Below are 21,891 nucleotides of genomic sequence, written 5' to 3' on the forward strand. Positions count from 1 at the left end.
TCTCTGGCTTGGGAGCAGCCTGGTCCCTCCGCTTTCCCCTTAACCCAGGGAGAACAGGAAGCAGCGCTCTGCTCCCGACGGAAAACCCAAGGTAGCGATAGCTCCATGCTCAGGGGACAGCGCGCTGCACAAGCGGACCCCCGGACATGTGTGATGCGCAAGATAACATCAGCCTAAGCAGTAACACACCCAATCCAGAGCTAAGAGCCAACAAATCATTGTTTCAATTCGTTTTCTTTCTGCCTATTTCTCTGTTCTTTCATCGGACCGCATGCCGTTTGGAAGTTGCATGGAACCACGTTTCCGGCACACCCGAAACTCAGACAGCTCTGTGCAGTTTTTAAATTGCGTTAGAAATATACACGATCCAGCTTTTCCCTTTAAAAGCCCCGGCATCCCTTTCTTAGACTTTCCTGTTGAATTGGTCCTGAAGCTGCGTGGCACTGAACACCATGAGAAAGCTCCCAGGAGAAGAAATACATTCTCCAAAAAGCGCTGTCTTAGACTGATAACAGAACAATTGATAAAGCAACTATTATAAACTTTGACAATAAAAAGCATGCTGCCCACAAAGACATGAATAAGGAAAGATCCTTATCTATCTAAAACCTCCTGTGTAAAACCACGCTCAGATTTATCCTAATAACCTATAGTTTCCCCACTGTTAATTTCCCCTAGTTGGGAAAGGCTGCGGATCAGAAAGCTAGGGAATCATTAGCATTTCTGCCATGTACCCCTGCTGCTTCCCTGCTTCAGATGCGAAGACAAACACCCCAGCTAGAAACAGACAGATCTAACATTTGGGGCTAAACTCGGGCCCCACTGGAGCACATGGCACAACTCCCATTGACTGCAAGGGAAAAAGGATCCTATCTACCATAGCATCAGAAGAGATCATTTTCTTTTTCCTCCAGCAAAGCTGTTTGTACCTGCGGTCCCTTCTTTGAAATATATACTGCTAGTCCATCCTGCCCTGCCTTTACAACCATGCCACGCGTGGCACACAAAAGCTACCACAATCTGCAGAACTGCAGGCAGCTCCCAAAGCCAAAAAGGAAAGGGATCTCCTCCAGCTAACGTCCTACGCGCAGGTGAAGTTTGCCCAGCCTTACCTGCTCAGCTTGGGATCTGGAGTGCAGATCTATGGGGGCAGCTTCCAGGAAAGCACCCAGCTGCAGAAGCCAGACTGAACTCCAGGCATTTAGTTGGGAAGTACAGGGAGCCCCAGAGATGGGTGGACAGCTGTGGATCTGTTGCTCCTGGTGGTGGCTGGCTTTAATTTTGCAATCGCAGAGGCAACACACATTTTTTGAGCTTTGAGCTGCCCAGGCTGCGAGTCCCACTGTCCTGATGGCTGATCCCCTCCTCGGCCCCCTCCCTTTTTAAAATTGCTGCTGGGTTGGAGAGTCAGTGCGCGCTCCCGATGCGGCAGGGAGCGCGCCTAGCCTCTCCCACCTCCTGCATATTCTGAGTGTGTTAAAGCTGTAGGGATTCCCACCAAATCCAATGCAATATTTATCATGTCAATATGTTTCCCCGTCCATGTGCCATCTTTCAACTCTCCGCCCTCCTCCCCCACATTCCATGTTTAGTGAATCTATTTGTTGTGCACTAATTGAATGCAAATAGCTTCTAAGCACTTCAGTGTGGAGAGAAACAAAGGAGGAGGCTGGACTAGATTATCTGAGACGAATTTGCTGTTTTGAATGGCTTAAACTCTTTTAAAAGGAAAATAAACATGCAGATGATTTGATGCAGCCTCAATGAGAACCGATCGTGATCAACCTCACCTCCACGCATGTGTTTGCATAAAGTCTTTTAGCTCCATCTCTCTCGAGCTGCTTCTGCTAGTCCTTTCCGCCCAGAGCTCGTTAGGTTTTGAACTATATTAAACAAAATAAATAATTGATTTTATTTGCAGAATTCCCCCTCCTCCAAGTAATTCTGGAGACAGCTGCAGCACCTGAACGCAAGAAGGAAATGATGCTACCGCTGCTGAGCTGTTTTTTAATTCAATGAGGCAAGAGGGGAAACAATAAAACTATTGTTAAGTTTTAACCATTCAACATGTACACAAATGGATGTTTGAAAAAATTTAACCCCAAAATCATTTAAAATGGGTTGAATCACCATTGTATATATGTAATCAAAGAGTTATAAACTCTCAGATCTATTGTGTTAAGGGAGAAATGACCTGATGAAGGAAAACTCACATGCAGGAAGAAATATGCATTTTGGTGTACAGTACGTCCATATAATGTTACTATATAGTAATAGGTATAGATTCCTTTCACTTGTGGGTATATGTTCTTAACTACATTTGTGTACAAATACATCCATCCATCAAACATGGATGTGTACACGTAAACCCACTATAATATTATATACATTCACTTATGAACATATACAGTACATTCATTACATGTTTGTACATCTATATACATAAACATTATACACACACACACATATATATATTGATACATTTTGCAAACACACACACACACACACTTACGTGCAGGGAATATAAACACATTATATACCGAATATATGTGACATGTGTCTACATATTCAACCCCACACACGTTTGGGTGTGGCGGGACCCTCTGTGAATGAATAAGGGTTTATCCAATTTTGCCGGGTGTCTCTAATAAGATCAATACCTTCTATCATGCTCATACATATTTTAATGGCCAGCATTTAAATGAATGCCAAAAAGGGCGAGGGGGTATCTGAAAAGAACCTCTGAAAAGGGTCCTCTGCTTTGGAAGAAGCTTTTAAAATTAAATATTAACATCCACAGAGCACAGTGCTTTGTTAAACAAACAGCGTCCCCTGAAATTGTTCTAAAACTCATCTTTCTTTCTTTCTTTGCCTCATCTACACAGACATTTGCACTACTTTAGTTAAAGGGGTTTACTTAAACCAGTTTAATTAATCTGGCACAAATACCTGTGTAGACCCTCTTAAATTGGTTATCTTGGTTTAGTTTAAACCTGTTTCTAATTGCAGTAAACTAAACCGAAATGAGCCTAGTTTAAACTGCAATAAGACCCACCATTCCACCTGGTCTTTTGCACTGGTTTAATAAAACCGATTAAAATCAGACCTTTAGTTAAACTGGTGTCACCCTGTGTAGGCAAATCCAAAATTTTGTCTACCCGCTCTGATCCCACTTGGAGGGTCTGCTGTGCTCAGATGCTCAGAATAGTGTCCCAGCTCCTCAGGTTTATCTGCATGCAGCTCCTGGGGGAACAAATCAGCCTGTACAAAGGTGAACAGTATCTGGCGTGATGATGCAAATTGAACCGTATAAAGCCACTGCCTGGGACATCTGTCATTGGCTGGAGTTTGGGGAGAGCAGAGCAGAGAGAGCTGCAGTGACCAGGGTGGGACTGGTGTCAGCTCGACAACAGTAAAATCATCTTTGGCAACATACAGCAAGTATTGGTGCTGGCGCGCTGCTGCCTTTCCGTGCAGATCTCGAAAGTCTGGTGAATCAAAATCCGTTATTATCTCCTGAGCAAGCCTGTAACTTTTGGAAAGAAGGTGAGCTCTTGCCCCGAGGGTTGTGCATGGTCCTGTGCTTCTGGGAAGGTGCTGCATTAAGACGCAGAAGAGCTGGGCTCAATTCTTGGTTCTGCCACTGACTCCGTGTGTGACCTTGGGCAAGTCATTTAATTCCTGTTGATCTCAGTTTTCTCATCTGCACAATGAAGATACTAATTCTGTATTGCCTATTTAGACTATTTAGTCCACTCTGGAGGACTTCAGGGCGAGATGGAGATGATGGATTCAACAGATTGCCCTGCCTGTAACTGGATCTGCCTTTTGCGATCTAATCTGGGGTGAGGCGGTAGAGAAGATGCAATAGACTGGAAAAGCAGGTGAAGAAAATTACTTTGCAGCAAAAAGACCAGTCTAATTATTTAATTGCCTCTGGGCTCCAAAGTCCTATTCTCCCTTAATAACTCAGGGAAATCTACACCTGCTTATGATGGGAGTCTAGCACTAACGTGGCTCCAGCCCGGACATTGGTTCCTTAACAGTGCAGTGCTTTCTTGTAGGAGAACTGCAGGTCGATTGGGATTAGAAAGGCAAAACCAGGGCTGATTTGTAGCTAGTTAGACCTGGATTGTTTTCAGTTCCTCTGGTGCTGATGACATCACTTTTTCTTTAACACTAAACAGCGAAATGCCTCCGTCTCTCAGCTGTTCCGCGGTGCCAGACAGACAGTTCCTAGCCCCCCGAGCTCTGTCAGCATTAAGGGACCTGCTATTTATTTTTGAAAACAGCTTAATAAAGGAAGCTCTCCGGGCTGTGTTACAAGCTTTTACAAACTGTATCTCCTATTGCTGCTGCTTAAAGCAGCCTGTACCGAAGGAACCAGCAGACAGCTCCCTCCCGCCACAACACAAGCAATCGAGGAGTGAATTTCTTTCTCACCCTGACGGGCTGGTGGTTGAGCTGTCTCTCCGAGAGAGACTCCATAGCAGCTTGATGACCTGATTGCCTTTGTTTTGTCTTAGGTGGGATGGAGGGGATGAAAGATTCCGCGTTACGCTGCCTGGTTCTCGGCGATCACAGCCTTGTAACTGTTGTTACTCGTAACAGAGGCTGGGGGCGGTTTTCGGCTAACGAGTGACCTGTTTGAGCAGTAGTGCAACCCATCAATGGTTTGTGCCCAGCAGGGGCGGCTCTAGCTTTTTTGCCACCCCAAGCCCCTGGCAGCAGGGCCAGTTCCAGGCCCCAGCACGCCAAGCGCGTGCTTGGGGCAGCATGCCGTGGGGGGCGCTCCGCCAGTTGCCAGGAGGGCGGCAGGTGGCTCCAGTGGCATGTCTGCGGGAGGTCCACCAAAGCCGCAGGACCGGCGAGCGGCAGAGCTCCCCCCGTGGTGTGCCGCCGTGCTTGGGGCGGCGAAATTGCTAGAGCTGGCCCTGCCTGGCAGGGACTGGCAGGGCGCCTCCCACGGCTTGTGGCCCCAGGCACGCGCTGGTGCCCAGTGGTCAGGGCCCCATTTCACACCGGGAAACAGTGGCGTTCATTAGTGTTAATGATCACATCCCATGATGATAGAGACAGGACATTAAGGAAGCTGGCCCATGGCTCCAACCCACTCCAGCAATTCCACAAGTGTCTGCATTAAAACATGGCCCTGTCCTTCCAACTGCTGGTCTTGGTGCTGGGAGGGGCAAAGGTCCCAATCAAAAGCTCACTGAATCCAATGGTAGGTTTTTCACGAATGTCAGATGCTTGGGCTCCGTCCACAGTGGGTGAGGGAAGGAGGACAAAAGGCTGTGGAGAGGAAGAATGGCCTAGCAGATAAGGCTCTGTCCTGTTACTGAGGAGACCTAGCTTCCATTCCTGGCCCCCTCTCTCCTTCCTGTATCTCCTCCCAGATGTCCTCTACCTGTCATGGTCTTATCTATTTTGACTGCAAGCTCTTTGTGGGCAGGGGCCATCTACTACTGGGTGTTTGTAGAGCACCAAGCACAATGGGTTCCCACTCTTGGCTGGCCCTTAGGTACCACCATAATACCCATATTCTATACAAATAGGTACCTAGATGGATGAGGTGCATGGGGAGGTGGGATAGAAGATGACCAACACACAGATGTGTGGGCCGGTGGGGCAGTTGGGATTTAATATAGCCCCACTGTTAGACCTGCAATAGAGGCCAACCTACAGGGTGGGGAGCGAGCGGATACTGAACACAGTGTTGGTATATAATACTCTAAATGATCTTTATTGATTACAAAACAAACTTTTTTCGTACACATTCACACCCCAAACATACTATACCAGAGCCCAAAGTCTGCTAGAGAAGATTATTGCATTTGGAACATGCCCTTCAATGGAAGGTGCAATGGAACTGGATGCAACACTTGATACCATAGAAAACGTGTTTGAGAAATGTGTACAGCTGTACAAGCCTGATGCTAGTAAAAAGCAAAGGGCAGTAGTATGGCTGTTGTGGCAAGCTGTAAAAAGGAAATTGCATATAAGGGGGAAGTCTGTGCAGAGTTAAACATTACAAGAGCATTTTAAAACTTGCCAGAAAAATTTATAAAGGGAAGTGAGGCAGGCACAGATAATCCAAACTCAGAACAAATGGGAAACAAAATAGGGAATTGGAGAAAAGAATAATGGATTGGGAAAAGATTAAAGCAGGCAAAGATAAATTAGGCTATCAAGTCATAGGAATGAAACTGTTATTTCGAGATTTGACTAAGCATTTCTCACAGCTGGTGCCAGAAAACTATAACAGCAATCTACAAGTTGCGGCTGAGTGTCAAAAAGAGAGAGATTTGGATTTGGATTCTAATGATATCTGATATGGAGAGGACCTGTGAGGGAGTCAAGAGAAAGGGGTAGAAATATGGCTGTTGCCTTTTATGCTTTTTGAATCTTTGGAGAATATATTTTCGGGGATATGGTTGGGTTTTTATTGTTTATTAATCAGATACCAGTAAACAAGACTGCACAAAGAATCATGGCAGACGAGTCCCAATATAGAAGGGAAGAAATAACTGAAGCCCCAACTACTGTGGATCTAACAATCTGGTTGGAAGGAGTGCAAGTAAAGGTAAGTGCACAACATCCAGAGTGTATGCTGTATGCTTTGCCTCTATTACAAGCATGGCAACAACAATGGGGAGACAGGACTATACAAAATAAGAGAGGTATAGGTGAATATATTGTAGATAGTATTGGAGCTGGAGTTTTAAACTCATTTGATATTGAGACTTTACAAGGGAAAATATCAGCTTTGGGTAAGATTTTGGGGGCTATACAGACATGTGACACACAATTTTGGTGCATTATCAGAACAAGGAATAAGAAGTGTGGACCTCCAGTTCAAACAAGCCCAAACTTTGAAAACATCTCTAAATGTAAATCTGTTTGGTGTGTCTGAAATTGACAATAAAATTTTATTAGCAATACTGATATGTACAGATACAAACCTATGGAATACAATGCATACAGAGAATGGTTAATCTGTTACATAATTGACAATGGTCTTTTTAATGGTTCAGAGATCCTCATATATGGAATCAATGAATTACAGGATGGAAGAAATATATGGAATTTAATTGGGATCAAGCCAGTCTGAGGGGAGAATGGAAAGGCAGAATGCTGTTATACAACACAGGGAAGCAAAGAAAAGCAGCAATGGCCTGGGTGTTGCCAAAAATTATTAATGCAGAGTTATGGCAAATAGAAATAAGTGAGACACACTTGATTCAAGAAGAAGAGGATTATAAATTAGTACAATTTACAAAACATTGTGAAGAGTGGGGAAGAAGCAAATAGGCATCCCTACAACTAACTTGTCCCTAGCGGGATGTCATATGAACCATTCAAGTGGACAATGTACCATTCAATATTTAGGCTCTAATGGCACAAGAGTGTTTGATTTAGGCAATGGATGTATTTGTGTGGTAACCACTGAAAAAAATGTATTTTGGGGAAGTATGACAGAAAAAGGCCCAACTGAATCATGTAAATGAAATGTAACAGAGATCATTATTAATGGAATTATTTACTGAGGTCCTTTATTTTTAAAAAAGGAAATTGTTTGGGAACCAAAAGATGTGGATTGGTCCTTTGATTTGGGGATACATTGGGGAAAAATGGGAAAAACTGACTGAGGGAAGTGAAGAAAAATCAGGCAATATGCAAAAGATGTATCTAAGTCTGCTCAGCTGGGAAAAATAAACATTTTGATCCACAATGGTCAAATATTAAAATTGGGGAAAGAAGAATAATTGGTAATTTCTTATTGATATGATGTTTTAAAGGATGGTTTCCCAGTGTCACAGCTCTTCTAAATTTAATGCAACATCCTATTGTGATATTATTTGCATTAATGATTTTGTTAACTTTTATTATGCTATATTTATACTGCCGAATAAGAAAGCAAAAAGAAGTTTTGGAGTAAGTGATGCATAAAATTGAATTGTTTGCAAAATTATAACATGATAGCATAATTAACAGCATAATCATGTATTGAGAGGGGGTAATGTTGGAATATATATATCCCAACACCACCCCATAGCACAGCAATGAAGAACTGAATTCCACTCTAATTATCGATGCCTTCTCCTTTTGTGGCCCAATCCTGCAGTCCTTGCTCAGGCAAAACCCATTTTAGGAGTCCAAGGCAGTCTTGTCTATGCAGGAGTTGCCCAGGCAGATGAGGTTACCAGATCTCCTCTGTGGAACTTCTGACCAAGACCCCACCTGTATTGCTTTGAGATGAAATTCACCCCTGTGTGGAAAGCCAGCACTAGACCCAGGCATCTACTGCTAGCAGTACATATATTACTATGTACATCTTTTTATCAAGTACATTGGGCAAGGGCTTGGAAAGGTGACACCATGCTCTGCTGATTGGATCCTCAGCAATTTTGCATGGGACTTTCTAGAGGATGAGCTCTGACTCAGGTGAAAGTTACTGCAATTCATTGCCCCCTTTTCTATCTTCTACTAAGACTTCTCAGTCCATCTTGTGACCAGAGACAAGGTGCTGAAATACTGATCAGTGTCTTTCAAGACATGTTCCGGTGACTGCGTGCATGGGGAGCGGTATCCTGATGCTAGAAACAGGTAATGGAAAAGACTTCTTGGACTATCCAAGTGCAGATATCAGGGTGATTTTTTTCCTGTTTCTCTAACCGATACTCTTATTTCTTTACTTCAGTTCAATACTGACCTATGGCAAAAGCGCCTCCTGGTGGATGGACTGCGCGATTGCTTCCATGTTTTCCTAGCTACATCTTCAGCTGAGTCTGGTATTTTATGGGAGAGGAAAGAAAATCCTGGATGCAATGAAACTATAAATATGAAAATGTGTGTACAAGCTGTCAACCCATACAGAAGGTCAAAGGGTGAATGTTTGCTGGCAGTGTGGTGTAGTGAACAGAACATTAGCCTGGGAGTCAGGAGGTCTAGCTGCTATTCATGATTCTGCCATGGGGCTCACCTTGGGAATTCACATTACTACCCTCTGCCTCAGTTTCCCCATTTGTAAAATGAGACTCATGAGGCTCTGGTTTGGGCCATTTTATGAGCTCCTGGGATGGAAAGCTCTGGAGAGGTGCCACATGTGATAATTAAAGAGGCTCCACTGACAGCTTGTGGACCCTCCTACTGGAAACATGCCCTACAGTCACCTGCTGCCCCATCTCGGGGAGCACCCTAGAGTTCTCATCACGTGGAAGCTTTAGAAATGCGGTTAGACCAGTGGTTCTCAATGCAGGGCCCACAGGCTGCTTGTGGCCCAATCATCACACAGCTGCAGCCCATGTGACATCCTGAGGGCTATATAATTAATACATATATTGTGTGGATGTGGCCCACAATAGTAAATAGGTTGAAAAACATTGATTTTGATACAAACCAAGGGGAAGGTGGACTGTGGGCCAGATATCCAGCTGGTGTGAATGGTGCAGCTCTAATGAAATAAGCAGGCTAGATCCCCAGCTGATGTAAATCACTGTGTCCCTGCTAGAGTCAATGAGCCAGAGCTGTAGTGGGTATAAATCAGCATAACTGTGAGGTGTGGCAGGGCTACAACCTGAGTCTGCTGAGTCTCCAGATGGGGCCTGCTTCCACACAGCCAGCTAAGGCCTTTAGGAGTAGAAACACTTGACAGATCCATGAGCCACAGGCTGTGCCACCCACTTGGAGGAGAGGAAGGTGATCAGGAACAGTCTACATGGGTTCACCAAGGACAAGTCATGCCTGACCAACCTGATTGCCTTCTATGATGAAATAACTGGCTCTGTGGATGAGGGGAAAGTGGTGGACATGACATATCTTGACTTTAACAAAGCTTTTGATATGGTATCCCACAGTACTCTTGCCAGAAAGTTAAAGAAATATGGATTGTATGAATGAATTATAAGTTGGATAGAAAGTTGGCTAGATCATCGGGCTCAATGGGTAGTGAACAAGGGCTTGATGTCTAGTTGGCAGCTGGTGCCAAGCGGAGTGCTCCAGGGGTCTGTCCTGGGACTGGTTTTGTTCAGCATCTTCATTAATGATCTGGATGATGGGATGGATTGCACCCTCAGCAAGTCTGTGGATGACACTAAGCTGGGGGGAGAGGTAGATAGGGTCCAGAGTGACCTAGACAAATTGGATTGGGCCAAATAAAATCTGATGAGGTTCAACAAGGGTAAGTGCAGTGTCCTCCACTTAGGATGGAAGAATCCTATGCACTGCTACAGGCTGAGGACCAACTGGCTAAGTGGCAGTTCTGCAGAAAAGGACCTGAGGATTACAGTGGATGAGAAGCTAGATATGAGTCAACAGTGTGCCCTTGTTGCCAAGAAGGCTAACAGCTTATTGGGCTGCATTAGTAGGAGCGTTGCCAACAATAATTAGAGGGAAGTGATTATTCCTCTGTATTCTGCACTGGTGAGGCCACTGCTGGAGTATTGAATCCAGTTTTGGCACCCCCACTACAGAAAGGATATGGACAAATTGGAGAGAGTCCAGCAGAGGGCAATGAAAATGATTAGGGGGCTGGGACACATGACTTATGAGGAAAGGCTGAGGGAACTGGGCTTATTTAGTCTGCAGAAGAGAAGAGTGAGGGGGGATTTGATAGCAACCTTCAACTACCTGAAGGGGGGGTTCCAAAGAGGATGGAACTAGGTTGTTCTCAGTGGTGGTAGATGACATAACAAGGAATACTGGTCTCAAGTTGCAGTGGGGGAGATCTAGGTTGGATATTAGGAAACACTATTTCCCTAGGACGGTGATGAAGCACTGGAATGGGCTACCTAGGAAGGTGGTGGAATCTCCATCCTTAGAGGTTTTTAAGGCCTGGCTTGACAAAGCTCTGGCTGGGGTTAGTTGGGGTTGGTCCTGCTTTGAGCAGGGGGTTGGACTAGATGACTTCCTAAGGTCTCTTCCAACCCTAATCTTCTATGATTCTATGAAGCTGAAAACACACACAACTAGCCTTTCAGGTACAACAATGAAGAAGCTAGATAGTGCTAATGGCCCATCAACAAAGACAATGGACCATGGAAGTGCTTAGGGCTGCTTCAGTCGGCCTATGGGCAATGGCTGCCATGACTCATCGGGAGTATGCAAGAGCTTGTGACCAGATCACATGACACTGAACTCCATTTTGGTACCTGTACTTTTCCACAAACTGGGCTGGGAACAAAGGGGTTCCTACTTTATGGAAAAACCTATATAAGGTGGGAGTGACATCATGACTAGGACTCACTCCCCTCCAAGACAACACCTGGAAACATTGGAGGAACAAAGACTGAATTGGGGAAGAGGGTCCCAGGTGGGTTTGATGGCTAGCAAGTGGATGGGGAGTTTAGTGTTCCAAGGGGAATTCCAGTCAACAGCATTGCAGAGATTCCAATCGTGCTACTTACAGACAAGAATCACTAACCACACTAGAATTAGCATGTGAAGAAGTCACTGTCCTGTCCTGTGGCTTTAGTATCAAGGAGATTACAACCTGGCCAATTTGCTCATTGCACAAGTCTCGCTGGAGTCCAGCCCTGCCTCCTTCCCCACCCTAATGCCAATGGGGGCAGCCTACTCCAGATGGACATATGGGGCCCAACCCTGCCCCTACTGATGCAGTGGGTCAAGTCCTACTCCAGAACCAGCAGAATCAATAGTCACTGAAGAGTCTGGACAAAAACATTTCAGATCATGGATCATTCACCAACATTTCATATTGACTGGTCACTGTTGATGATTCCTGCTGTAGGATTTGTCACCTAAGCCACATGCTTTCATTTGCACTTGCTGAGTAGATAACTGAAACTAGGAAAATACCAAGTAAGGAACTGCCCTCTTTCCAGCACTGTTTTTCAAACAACAATTCATTAGAGTGGAAGTTCAGGGCCATCAGGATTCACAAGCACTTTCACAGACATCCAGCTGTTTTTTACATGCTCACAGTCAGCGAACCCAGCTTGGCTGTCAGGAGAGAAGGGGGAGCAGGAGCAGAGCTAGTTCCCTGGAGGGGAGGCAGTGGGAACCTGCTGGGGACCAGGAGCCTCACGGGTGAGGTGGGAGGTGGTGCTCACCTAAGAGTGAACAGAAGAATCCTGAAGCAGGCCCTGCAGCAGGAAGGACGGAATGGGGCTGGGAGCTGGAACTCAGGCTGAGCTGAGGAACTGTTTTGGTGTTTTGTCTATATATGAAGAAGAAAGCTGGGCCTGGAAAGAGACTCTGGGTGCAACTGCACGGAAAACAGATCAGGTTGTGAACATTACCTCAGCATCTGGTTTGCGTGGGTTGGATTGGCACAGGAAAAGTTACTGAGCTTCCTGGTGCCACCAAGAAACTCCTTGGTAGATACCACCTATAGATCCCTCACTGCCTTGGCCTCATGGCTCTCTCACTTTATATACCTCTGGTGGGTCTCAAACCTCTTGATGCAAAAGCAGCAAAGAGTCCTGTGGCACCTTATAAACTAACAGACGCATTGAAGCATGAGCTATCATGGGTGAATACATCTGTTAGTCTCCTGATGCAAAGGCACTCCTCACAGTCAGCCCCAGAATGCTCCCACTTACCCACAATTGTCACAGACCAGGTCATTGCCTTTGACAATTTTCTGGTAGGTGCTCAGCTTGGCCTGCAGATGGGCAAAGAGCAGGTTGTGCTGGTCTGGGATCCCGCTGGCTTCTGGGATGGGAGCGCGGCAGATGAGGCACTGGACAATGGATTTGTTCACTTCTAGACAGTTGGCGCACAAGGTGTGAAGGCAGGACAGGAGTTTGGGATTTCTGGTTTTTTTTTCTGGCATCCCTGGTAGAGCAGGAAATGGAATTCTTCCTCCATCACCTTTGGGAAGGGGAGAGAGAGCATGGAACTTCCCCTCACCTGCGTTTTCCAGCCAACTCTACTAATGAGTTCAGCTCTACATGTAGGGTTGGTGATGCCTGGGAGGGGCAAGAAGGGTCACATGCCCCTCCTCAGATGCCAGGGGGCACATTCAGTAGTGAAAGGGGCAGAACGTGGGGCAGCTGGCAGTTCCTCTGGCATGGCTGTACTGCCCCAGCCCTGCCTCCAGCCCTTCCACACAGCTGAGTCTCCTGGCTGGGGTCTGTACAGTCCTACCAGAGGACAGGGCTGGGGGTGGGGCTATGGGAGGTACTGGTACAGCTGCACCGGAGGAGCTGCTGGTGTGGGGAGCCAGGCAGCTGCTCCGGCATGGCTGTACCAGTACAGCCCTCAGCCCCATCCTCCGGTGGGGTGTACAGACCCCAGACAGGTGACACAAATTGGTATCCTGAAATCACTATCCAGTGCAACAAGAGAATAGACCCCCCCTTTCCCCAGGTAACATGGGATGAGGAGGGCATGGGGCAAGTGCGGGGGCCCTGGGCAGGGAGCAGAGTGGAGTCACGAGGGGCAGTCATGTGGGAAGGTCACGTGCCCCCTCTTTAGCTGGTGCCCCCCTTTAGTCCCTCCCATGAGTCGCCTATCCCACCAGAGTGCCCCCCAAAACAGAGAGAATAAATGGCAGTGACCTACAGTGAGATCTATGAAGTAGGTGCTCTGGGCACCACGCAGAAGTATGATGTTGAACTGGTAGGAAGCTCTGACTGCGCTAACCAAGGACTCAGACAGGAACAGCTCCACAGCTGACAGCAGCTCCTCAGGGCTAGGTTTCCTCCTGCTGCTGCTACTGGTGGTGGTGATGGTAGGAGCTGGTGGTTCTGCCTCATTCACTGTCACCATGCTGTCTACTGGGGACAAAGGTGTAGAGATGGGTTCAGGGGCGCCAAGCTGACTGGGATGAAGCCACTGTCCAGTAAAGCTCTGATGAGCGGTCAGAAAGGAGTCCCCTAGTCCTTCCTGTCCATCCACTCTCTATCGGCCACATGTATAGCATGCAAATTCCCATTGTATCGGGGTATTATATTAACCTGCTACAACATACAAACAGATGAGAGTGGTATTGTGAGTCCTGTTCTAAGAATTAGGATGATCCAGTGGTTAGGGTAATAGTCTGAGATTTAGGAGACCCAGCTTCAATCCCCTGCTATGCCACAAGTTTCCTGTCTGAGCTTGGACAAGTCTCTTAACCTGTCTGTGCCTCTGTATACTAGGGATAAAAGCACTGTCCAACCTCTGATGGGAGCTGTGCAGCTAAATACAATAGATTGTGAGGTGCCCATATACTAGGGCAAGGGTTTGAGAAGTACCTAAATAGACAGTCTTCATTTAATCTCTTCTTCCTGTCCTAGTGACCATTAAAGAGACATTTGGCAACACTCACTGCACAGCAACATCAGAGATACCAGTTAAATCCCTCCTCTCACAATGGAAGGTGCCCGTGCATCTCAGCTGCTGTTCTAAGTTCACTGCTGGCAACAGATGGGCTGCTGCTGGGAAAGGGCAGTCACTCCCTAGGCAGAGGGAGGAGTGTTTGGAGGCCGCAAAGATGCACAGCCTGCAGTCTCTCCCAGGGAGGAGGATTTGGATCTGGTCCACCCTGGGCAAGGAGGAGAACCAGGGTGGTAGATAGCGGTACAAGGAAAGAGCAGTGAGGGCTGGGAGAGGACAGCCCAGAACTGCTGGGTGTAGGGTCTCTGCACAGGAATCCAGAGCAGAGGGCAGGCTGGGTACCCCCACCCACCATTGAGAGAGTGGCCCCTGAGGCAGTGAATGGGAAAACTGCCTGGGGCTGCTGAAGGACAGACTTTGATATACCCCAGAAGTGGGGAATGCTGAGTGACACGGCTGGAGGGCTGACTCACAAAGAGGAAGCTGTAGTTCCTGGGATGGAAAGGAGCTACAGACTGAGAGAGAGATGGTGTGATGGCCTGCACCCACAGGAAGGGATGTCGGTCTCGAGCGCTAATCCCCAGAGTGACCAGGAAGAGGCACCAGACAAGCAGAGAATGGTGCGCCCCATGACACCCTCCCATGGCATGGGGCTAGGGATCCAGCATGGGGATGGAGCTATGGGGCCCCATGTGAGGTTTGCCTTAGTACAGGCATTACCGAGCACATGGGGTGGAGGTTCCAGTGATTGAGTGCAGCAGGACGCTGGGCAAACGCAGACTCCTGACATCCCCTGGGCTGATGGAGGGATTGTCTCAGCTGCTGTGTGAGCTCTCCTTGTGGAGGGGAGGCTTCTGGGCCTGGTGCCCTGGGGCAGATCCCCCTGCAGGACTGCCAACAATCTCATGTGATGTCCCTGCCATGCCTGCTCTCAGCCACGTCTCGCTGCCAGCCGAGCAGCAGGGATCACCCCACTGTGTCTCTGGTCAGTCAGCAGGGCAGCACTGCGGCAGAGGGGCCCGTGACCTCCACTCCTGCCGCTCCCTGTGCTGGATTGGCCCAATGGGGAACAGCCATGGGGAGGGGAGTGGTGGCTGTAGCCAGCTGCTTCAATGCCCCCTTATGCTGACTTTTCAGGGAGAGGGCCTGGGGTGCAGGGAGAGAGGGGGATGCAGAGACTGAGGTGGGGCAGAATGGGGGTCAGGGGTTGGAATGGACAGGGACAGAAGGGGGAGAATAATGGGAAGCAGGGGCTGCTCCAAGATTTCCTACCCCCTCCCCTAGCTGATTTCTCCTCCCCTCCCCCCAGCAAGCCTCTCACCCCCTTGGAGTGCCCCTTGCTGTTCCCAGCCCCATCCTTGCCCCCCACAGTTCTCCAGTCTCTCAATCCCATACTACCCCTACTTGGGGACAGGGGGAGTAGACCTTGATAGGGCACATAGATCCATTCTCATTGCCACACATGGGGCTGCCTGGCAAGGTGTGGAGAGGATAGGTAGGGGGGCACGTCCACGTCTTGCAGACCTCACTGCACCCAGTGGCTGGTACAATCCTTGCTCCATTAGGGACAAGCCTGCTGCACACTGAACATGTTGGCATCCTGGGCACCAGCCTGGCCCCCTACATGCTGCAGGCTGAGACAGGCAGCCTGGAAACGGGAAACTTGGCCTGTTGGAGCCCTGCAGCCAGCTGCTCCCTTCCCTCAATCCTGACTCAGCCTTCCTTGGCAGCAGTGGAAACTTCCAGCAGCTCATGATGGTGGCTGCTCTGACAATCTTTCTAAGCTCAAGCCCTGCTGGCCTGGGAACGTGCGTTGGGAACTCACCTTGGTGCGGTCTGGAAATGAACCGGCTGCAAGTCGTGCAGCTGGCTCACGGTGAAGGGGGTGGAGGGGCTGGTTGGGTCCACGAGGCAAGAAAGAACATGATAAATGAGACGTTTGCCATGCTCTTCCTCTCTCTTCCACCTCCATCTACAGACATCACCACCAAGCAACTGAAGCGCTGATCAAAGGGGAGAGCCTGGCTGAAGGGCCACCAGCCAGCCTGTGGTGAGAAGCATCTAAGTTTGTAAGGGCACTGAAAGTGTTAAGATCATCTTAGAATGCGTTTTGATTTTATTTCATTTGATCAAATCTGACTTGTTACATTTTGACTTATAATCACTTAAAATTTACCATTTATAGTTAGTAAAACTGTTTGTTTATTCTACCTGAAGCAATGTGTTTGGTTTGAAGTGTGTTAGAGACTCTCCTTGGGATAACAATCCTGGTACATATCAATTTCTTTGTTAAACTGATGAACTCATATAAGCTTGCAGTGTCCCACAGGCATAACTGGACACAGCAACATGGAGGTTCCTAGGGTTGTGTCTGGGGCTGGAGATATTGGCTAGTGTCAGTTGGTTGCACAATCCAAGAAGCAGCTTACATGCCAGAGGCTGTGCGTGAACAGCCCAGGAGTGGGGGTTCTCACAGCAGAGCAGGGTAAGGCTGGCTCCCAGAGTCAAGGATTGGAATCACTGGTCCAGATAATACCAGAGGGGAACACCACAAGCCTATTCACAGAAAGCAGAAGCTGTCCCAGTGGCTGGGGATCGCCCTGACCCTATCCCCTTTTCTGCAGGAGTGGGGAGGCACAGGAGTTACTGCAGTGGTTTCTGCACCAGTGGCAGATTCCCCTCTGCAGGGAGAACTGTCTCCTGGCTGAATCTACAGGCTTTGCAGCAGCTCAGTGCTGGGAGACCATCCTCAGAACTGCTCCAACACAGCATAAACATAACCCATAATTTTACAGTATCTTCCTGCCAAGCTGTCTGGTCTCCCACTATTCAGAGTTTGGGATAGGTCACGCGAAAGAGAAATCTGGGCTAAACACCTGCATAACTATGACATGGGAAACGAACACACATTTTCTAATTCTGTTCCAAGAGACATGGTGTTGACTGTTTAGTGCTAAAGGACTGTGCATAGATCCTTCTGGATGCAGAGGGGGAAACGTGATTAGGGGTGTGGTATATGAACAGTTACCTATTAGCGCTAAAGGATCATGATCATGTAACAGTTTCAAGAATGCCTAAGGGATTTAGGCACCCAAACCTCATTGAAAGTCAATGGGACCTTGGTGCTTCTTGAAAATGGCAACTATCAGAATGTACCATATGCAGTGCCTGACCGGGTTTCAAAGGGGCCCAAGGGAGTTAGGTACTCAACTGCCATTGACTTTCAGTAGGTCTCTTTGGAAATTCTGCCTTCTGTCATTAAAACCATGCTGTGCCTTTCTTATTCTCTGTATTGTAATAGCATGCAGGAGTTCCATTCAGAGCTCAGCTCTCCAGCATGCTGGGCACAGCACACACATGGAAAGTGTCTGTGTCTTGGCTCTGACACCTTGGAGACCTGAGCTAAGATTTGCACTATTATTTAAGTGCTTAAATCCCCTTGGGAGTTAGATGCCAAAGTACCTTTGTGGCTCTGGGTTCTATTTCCAGCCCCGCCTGCATGACCTTGTCCTGTTATAATAGTGAGCTAAGTGCAAGTGAACTAGGCTGAAACAAATATATCCTGCAGTGTTACCCATGAGCGTTTGTTACAGGCAGCTGTCCTGTAAGGGGCATCAGGCTCAGCCTTGCCTGTGACCCAGTGGCAATCCCCCAGCTGAGTCTAGACTGGACTCATTTGCTGTTAGTGACCCCAGCTGTGAGAGGGAGAACTCCCAAGTGCAGAGCTCAGTCAGGGAGGAGACCCGGGACAGAGGAGCTGGGATGTGCTGCTCTCTGTGAAGGGCCTGAGGCACAGGGCTGCTGAGAGTGGGTTTGGGCCTCGGTGAAAAAATTTTTCGGGCCCCCCAGCAAGGGCAGATCGGCTAAACAGGGCCGACGAAGCTGGGGAAGCCGGGCCTCGGGCCCCCTTCCAGACTGCTGGGCCCCGGTAATTTGTACCGGCTTCTCCCCCACCCCTTGTCATCCCTGGGAGCAGGCAGGCTAAAGAGAGCCATAAGACTGGAGTTAGTCCCCGTGGTGTCCAGCAAAAGGGGCAGGCCGGAGAGACACCCTGTGGGCTGGTGTTGCAGGGAAGGAAGGAGTTTGGAGGGCTTGGAACCAGAGGCAAGAGGCTGAGAGGTCGGAAGCGGCTCAGGGAAGCAGCAGCAGCGTATCTGAAGGAACAGGCTTAGCTGCTGAGCATTGGATCCCTGGTCTGGACCCCAGAGCAGAGGGTGTGTCTGAGTTTCCTTCCAGTCCAGAGTCAGGGACGTAAAAGCCCCAGCACAAGGACTCTTGAGCCCAGGGTGAGTCTGAGGACTGGGCCCGACGGGCGGGTTGAGGAGTAACCCCAGATGTATGGCAGGACCTCTTGGGATGTTTGAACATTTAATTGTACTTTGTTACCCCAGAAGGCGCCTGGACTAGAAGTCGCTGAGCCAGAGGGCTGGGTTGTGCACAGGAACAAGCCTTCACAGGGCCAATGAGGAGACCAACAGGGGGTGCTAGAGGTAAAGACCCTGGGAGGCACATGGTGGTGAGTGGTACTGCTGACAGTATCTAAGACTAGAGTTGAGAAGGAGGATGGCCTTATAGTCAGGGCACTAGCCTGGAACTTGAGACCGAGGTTCAATACTTCATTCCCTTGCAGATTTGCAGTGTGACCTTGGGCAAGTCACATAGCTTCTCTGTGCTTCAGTTCCCTTCCTGCCCAATGGGGATGACAGCCCTGCCCCACAGGGGTGTGCAGTGATAAATACAGTAAAGATTGTGAGTTGCTCAGATACTGTAGCTAGAGTACTTCTAAGAGCCCCATTACTAGATACAGTCAAAATGTTATACTAGCTGAGAAATTATCATGTGATCATGAAATTAAGTCTGGTAATGTACCAGGGCCATTTGCATGTTTGCTCTTTACTTCGAATGATATTGCCACAGTTCCCATAGCTGTTGCATGGGATGTGCCTGTTACATGGGACAGAGTGCTGCAGCAGGTGGGGTTAATGGGCACTCACTTGGGCGGACTTGCCTCACTCATGTTCAAGTTGACCAAACCTTTTACCTTAAAGCAAGACTCAGAATGCTTCAGGCTTCCTGAGTCCCTCTGATTTCTAACAAGAACACTGATTCCTCAGCCCGGGGCCCAAATCCTGCTTGTCTTCCTCATGGGCATAGTGCCATCGTCTCCAGTGGCCTCACAGAGGGGCAAGCTGGGCCAAATATCAGGTGCAGCAGGCTGGAGCTTGGTAACATTAGGGGGGCAGTGCTAGAAAAGTAGCCTCACTGGGGGACAAGGATCCAGTTGGCATCATCAGGGTCAGGGTTGAGCCCCGTAGCTCCATCTGGGGTAGGCTATCCCCTTTGGCATTCGGGAAGGGAAGGGGGCAGGGCTGGACTCCAGCAAGACTTATGCAGCGAGCAAGTTGGCCAGGTTGTGATCTCCTTGGACAGGTGTAGCCCTGAGGATTAATCTGTTGGTATATATAAAATATCTTTTTGAAAAATTTAAGTATGTAATAGGCATATAGATTTATAGATTTGCAATAGCTGAAATGCAAGATACCTACAGGTCAGACAGCCCGTATGACGCTAAGGCAACCTTTGGGACCCTTACTCAGAAAAGTAGTAATAAGATAAAATACCTACACAGATGTCTGGAGACCTTTAACTGAACCAATAACAGTAAAGGGTGGAAAAAGGGATTTTTGCCCACAAATCTAACAAGTACACCACAGATGTGTACATAACTGTCATTCATACGCACACATGTTAGCCTATGAGGCAGGTGTACCCTAACATTTCCGTGGGGGAAAGATGAAATTTGGGCATAGGAGGAAGGATTTCCGAATAATGCTCTATAAAAGGTGAAACAAATCACCATTAGATAGGCGATACACCCATCTATCTGTTCCTGTCTACTCTTCATCGCCGCCACCCCATCTACTTATCGATGCTACCCATCTACAAAGACTATTAACTATTAATAGGCCGTAGTATTATTTCTTTTCAAAACTGTAAGTAAAAAGGAATCTAATTTCCCTTCTGCTTCATTCTTACCCTCTAAAGCATCAAGCATATGTAGGGTTAAAACCAAAATGCATACAATAGCTTCCTCTATCAGAGGTGTGAAAAACACCCAAAGTGCTACACAGAGTGAGCTTATAACAGTGTATTATCATAAATATATCTCTTAAAGAACTGTGATATTTTGTAACTTTGTAATCTTGAACTGTTTTAACATTTACTTATTGTTTCATTAATTTTAATAAAAAGGTCTTTATGACTATATCTGTCTCAGTGTAAGCTCCTGTCATATACCCCGAAGTTCCTTTTATAAACTCTGTGAAGCCTGATTCAGGATGAACTTTATCTTCTGATCAAATATATTGGCGAGCCAAACCCATACTAATTAATATCCAATAATTATTAATATTACTAATTAAAATTAATTAATCTAATAAAATTAAATTAAGTGGATAAATTACACCAACTCTACTAACCCACCCCAAATCAGGCTACACAGGACAGTGTCGGAGAAAAACTCAGTTCTCGCTTTTTGTTTGGGTGCAGCAAAATCAAATACTTTATTCTAACTTCAGCAATAGAGGGAGGGAGTGCCCTAGGGCACTGGGTCGCCCCAGTCCCGGACAGGTCTCTCAACACGTAAACAATTATAGCAAGCATTTATATCTTTGTTACAAACAATAACAAGCAATAATACAGACAATAATGAGCAACAGCTGCATTTTGTTTATACATAGGCTATTCTGCTATCTTATTTTTTTTACTTCTGGGCGCCAGTCTATGTATTTGATTATCAGTGCAAGGTCGTGATAACTTTTTACATAGTTTTTTCCTACTCGCCTCACACTATCCTCGCTTCTACAAGTCTCACGTTATTAGAGTTACAGCTGGCCTAACTCTTGCTAACAGACTGACATGCATTAAGATTCCCTACAAATCCTTGTTAATTCTTTTCCTACTTCCACACTCCCCGCTTTTGTACTTTTAGTACAACAGATATTTTTAAATTTTTATTTGCATTAAGCCATGGATTTTTGATTTTACATTAGATGTTTTAACCTTGGGGATTTTTATTGGATGTAATGACAATGCATAATTAGCATGGACACGAAAGGTATTACTATTATTATGTTTTTTACAACAACAATAATATAATTTTAACTAACAACAATGCAAGCAATAGTATTTTCATAGCAATAATATGATGAGGTTGTTGTACAGTTTTGGTTACAAAGCATAATATATTATACTTAGTACACAAAATAGACACTTTATAAGCTGTATGAAAGGCATTATTTTTAGCTTGATATATATTTTGAAGCATGTGAATTTGCCCTTGCAATTTAGAGATTTTATGAACCTTTGGTAACAATGAAAGCAAAATTTGAAATTGATTAGGTACTAAGCTGGTTTAATTAAACTAAGGGCTACTTGCAAAATTTTATTTGCAGGTTGATAAACAATATGATTGCTTGCAGTGGTGATGAGATTAAAATGTATATTTTGCAATGTGGTGGTTTTAACATACATACAGCTATTATTAGCTTGAAAAGTAAGTGTTTTGTTAGGATAGTTTTTTGGTTTTTACCCTTTTAGCAAACGTTA

The 21,891-nt window shown here is 46.8% G+C and overlaps 1 protein-coding gene across 2 annotated transcripts in view; it reads right to left on the minus strand.

The window, feature by feature from the left end:
• The window catches only part of LOC127058307 (immunoglobulin superfamily containing leucine-rich repeat protein 2-like), a 79,499-nt gene that overhangs the window by 3,324 nt on the left and 54,284 nt on the right, over positions 1-21,891 (minus strand). For both annotated transcript variants that reach the window (XM_050968125.1, XM_050968124.1), the window contains exon 9: positions 1,791-1,883. In XM_050968125.1, the coding sequence (XP_050824082.1) occupies positions 1,791-1,883 (93 nt within the window). The remainder of the gene's footprint in view (positions 1-1,790; positions 1,884-21,891) is intronic.

This window comes from Gopherus flavomarginatus, chromosome 9 (genome assembly GCF_025201925.1).
Source record: "Gopherus flavomarginatus isolate rGopFla2 chromosome 9, rGopFla2.mat.asm, whole genome shotgun sequence".
NCBI classification, from domain to species: Eukaryota; Metazoa; Chordata; order Testudines; family Testudinidae; genus Gopherus; species Gopherus flavomarginatus.